We start from the raw sequence: 3789 nt of genomic DNA on the forward strand, positions 1-3789 counted from the left end.
GAGGACAGAAGGTGCAGGCTCTTCCACATACCTGGCTCGTGGCCCATGGGCCGTCTGCTCATGGGAGCCCTGTGCCAGGCTACGCAGGGCAGTGAAGTCAGAACCTCGTCTCCCAGGTCTAAGGTGAACTGGGAGGAGGGCAGGAGTCGGCTCTGTCAGATGCCACAGTTGTTCGGGGACAGTGTCCGTAGAGAATGCATGCCCCCCCCCCCACCCCGTGGTCTAGGGTGGAGCATGGATGGGCCGGTAGCTCCCATCCCTGGGCCCATAGCTCTTTTCCCCTGCCCTCCCGTGGGCTGCGAACGGCCACAGCTCAGACAAAAATCAGGCGGGGCGGGGTCCTGAGGCTTCAGTCCCAGGCTCCTTCGGGTGTCCCTGGTGACCTAGCCCCAGCACTGAGTTTCCAGAGGCCTTGAGGGTGCCCCGGGGATGCCAGATGGGCCCTTCCTGCTGCTCCTGGGGTCATCCAAGCTCCAGGCTTGGGTGCAGCCTTGGGCCCCTGCCACAGACTCCCTGAATGCACCTGCCCCTCCTGGTCCCCACGCAGCAGCCTCCCAAGCTGCGGATCATTTTCCTAAGGAGTTCTAGTTGTGCCAGTCCTTACTTAAAGACCCCTACTGGCACTGGTAGCGTGCTGCCAGGGGGGATGGTGTCTTCTGTGCGTGTCCTGTCTATGCACGCTGGCTTCACAAGTGTGTGCCTCATGCGGGCTATGCCCTCAGTCCTATACACTCTCCCCAACCCCCTTTTAGGGTGTCACAGGAGAAAAATGACACATTCCTAAATCTCTAACACATAGGCTTGAAAACAAGTCTGAGGACGCCCTGCAGAAGGACTGTGGGCATGGACATGGAGCTGGGTGGCCTCATGCACTGACTTCTATCCCTCTTCCTGGCCCCAGGCCCGACCTAGAGGCCACAGCCCCTGCGGAGAGGGTATGGGCCCAGAAGGGCCCACTTCAGACCTTTTCTCTTGGGCAGTGTTTAGGCCACAAACACGTTATATTTTTTATGACATGGAACTAGATGGCAGAAGTTTAAAGGGAATAAAAGAGCTACTGGAGACGATTTGCAGCTTTCATAAATTTCCAAAGACTGATAAAAACACAGACTTGAAATTGTCCCAAATGAGCCAAAGTGATGAAAACAAGTCTTTTCTAAAACTCTGAATTCTAAAGGAATGTAAAATGCAGAAGTTCAAATCAGTTTTAGAAAACTGTAAGAAATAATAGCGTATTCGCCAGGCGTGGTGGCTGATGCCTGTGATCCCACCACTTTGGGAGGCCGAGGCGGGTGGATCACTTGAGATCAGGAGTTTGAGACCAGCCTGGCCAACATGAGACCTCGTCCATACTAAAAATAAAAAAATGTAGCCATGCATGGTGGTACATGCCCTTAGTCCCAGCCACTTGGGAGGCTGGGGTGGGAGGATTGCACAAACCCAGGTGTTTCAGGCTGCAATGGTAACACCACTGCACTCCGCGCTGGGCAACACAGCAAGATGCTGTCTCCAAAAACAAAACACAAAACAGTGCATAAATAAAAAGGGGCCGGGCATAGTGGCTCATGGCTGTAATCCCGGCACTTTGGGAGTCTGAGGTGGGTGGATCACTTGAGGTCAGGAGTTTGAGACCTGCCTGGCCAACATAGTAAAACCCCATCTCTACTAAAAATACAAAAATTAGCTGGGTGTGGTGGCACGCGCCTGTAGTCCCAGCTACTTGGGAGGCAGAGGCAGGAGAATCGCTTGCACCCAGGAGGCGAGGTTGCAGTGAGCCAAGATTGCGCCACTGTGCTCCAGCCTGGGAGACAAAGCAAGACTCCATAAATAACTAAAAAGGGAGCTGATGAAGAGTTATTTCTGGGAAATGGCAAATGCCCACAGGTGACCCTGGTGCCAGCAGCTTCTCTCCCACCAGACCTGTGCTTCCCACACAGCCCCGCCTGCTCTTCTCTTGGCTGTAGACTAAGGGTCCGTCACCGGGCGTTTATCTAACCGGCTTTTTCCTTTGTGTTCTGGGCCTGTTCCTTCACCTCAGTGTATTATCTGCGTGTGCTCCCTTCTGGGAAAAGTGACATCCCACGTTTGTGTGATTGATACGTGAAGAAGAGCCTCATGTATAGATTGTGGGCGAGCGATTGAGCCCCGTGACCCCTCGCGTGTGACCCACAGACTGTGACTGTGTCCCCTCAGCCTTTATTTTCTGGACGGTCACAACGTATTCAGTGTGTCCTTGAGACAGCCACCCAGCCCTTGGGGTGGTCCCTGCGTGTCCTGGGGCGGGCAACTTCCTGAAGGTGCAGTGCTGGGAACAGAGACTCCTTCAAGCCTGGCCACCTTCCCTCCTGTGCCGGCTGCTTCTAGGAGATGCTGTGGGACGATGCCCGGCTCTGCGGCGGCTACCATGCCCTAAGGAGCAGAGCCTCCAGGAGGCCCCCAGCCTGCGCTGGACGCTAAAACCCCAGCACCTAATCACAGTCAGCAGCTTCCCTCCACCGACAGTGATCTGCATGGTCCATTCCCGGCGGCCTGGGGGCCTCGCTACAGTTCAACCTGGCTTCCTGCTTCCTCCCCAGGGGAGATTAGTGTCGTGTAAACACGGACAAGTCACTGGGTCCTCTCTCCAGGGAGTGCCTGGAGAACTTCAACCCCCCAGCTCAGCTGCAGCCCTTCCTGGGTCAGCTCTCCACCCAGAGACCCGGGAGCTTGCCCGCAGACTGCCTGGCCCACTCCAGCTCTGGGAGGGTGAACTCCAGAGTGCAGACGTGAAGATGCGCATGCTGATCCTGGGCATGAGGGCCGGGCTGCACTCGTCCGTTCTGTGCATACTGCCTTGAATTTTTCATATCCATCATAGAAAAAAGTGATTAAAAATAAAGGATGAGATAAACTTGGAGAGACAGGATGCAAGCTGGACCCTGCTTGCCCGTCCCATCCCTGCCTGGTGGCGAGGCAGCCACACCCCTCATCGCCCCTCCTCTGCAGTGGGCGGCTGCAGGTGGGCGAAGCTCAGGAAGACCTGTTCCAGCGAGATCTGGCTCACAGAGTAGTCGTCCACACTGTACTTTTCCTTGGCTTTCTCCAGAATACCGAAAACCTTTGGGGAGCAGAAAAGTCACTGGTAGGAGAGAACAGGGCCCAGGCTCCTGTGCAGAACCTGGGAGTCCCCTGGCAAGAGGGGCTGGTGAGGCCTCCACAATTCTACCCCTGCCCAGCCCCACCCCAGAGTCCCAGAGGGGGCAGCCCTGCGAGGGCACCGTGCTCACCCCAGAGTCCCAGAGAGGGCAGCCCTGCAAGGGCACCATGCTCCCAGGGAGAGGACACTGGCTAAGAAGGAGCCATCGGGGACAGGGCCCAGCCTCCTCCTCACGCTGTTCCCAGCTCAGAGTACAACCTTGAGCCAGCGATGTTCCCTTTCTGAGCCAGTTCTTTTTTTTCCCCCCATAATTTATTTTTTTAGAGAGAGAGTCTTGCTCTGTAGCCCAGGCTGGAGTACAGTGGCACAGTCATAGCTCACTGCAGTCTCGAACTCCCAGGCTCAAGCGATCCACCCACCTTAGCCTCCCCAGTAGCTGGGACTACCGACATGCACCATGATACCTGGCTAATTTTTATTTCATTTATTTTATTTTTTATTTTTTATTTTTTTGAGACGGAGTCTCGCTCTGTCACCCAGGCTGGAGTGCAGTGGCTGGATCTCGGCTCACTGTAAGCTCCGCCTCCTGGGTTTACGCCATTCTCCTGCCTCAGCCTCCCGAGTAGCTGGGACTACAGGTGCCCGCCACCTCG

At 55.7% G+C, this 3789-nt stretch overlaps 1 protein-coding gene across 2 annotated transcripts in view; it reads right to left on the bottom strand.

Annotated features, from left to right (window-relative positions):
- Positions 1–2179: 2179 nt before the first annotated feature.
- The window catches only part of ABCA3 (ATP-binding cassette, sub-family A (ABC1), member 3), a 57753-nt gene continuing 56143 nt past the window's right edge, over positions 2180–3789 (bottom strand). For both annotated transcript variants that reach the window (XM_011966999.1, XM_011966998.1), the window contains one exon: positions 2180–3097. In XM_011966999.1, the coding sequence (XP_011822389.1) occupies positions 2966–3097 (132 nt within the window). In that variant the 3' untranslated portion in view covers positions 2180–2965. The remainder of the gene's footprint in view (positions 3098–3789) is intronic.

Source organism: Mandrillus leucophaeus, unplaced genomic scaffold (assembly GCF_000951045.1).
Source record: "Mandrillus leucophaeus isolate KB7577 unplaced genomic scaffold, Mleu.le_1.0 Scaffold78, whole genome shotgun sequence".
In the NCBI taxonomy this organism is placed as follows: Eukaryota; Metazoa; Chordata; class Mammalia; order Primates; family Cercopithecidae; genus Mandrillus; species Mandrillus leucophaeus.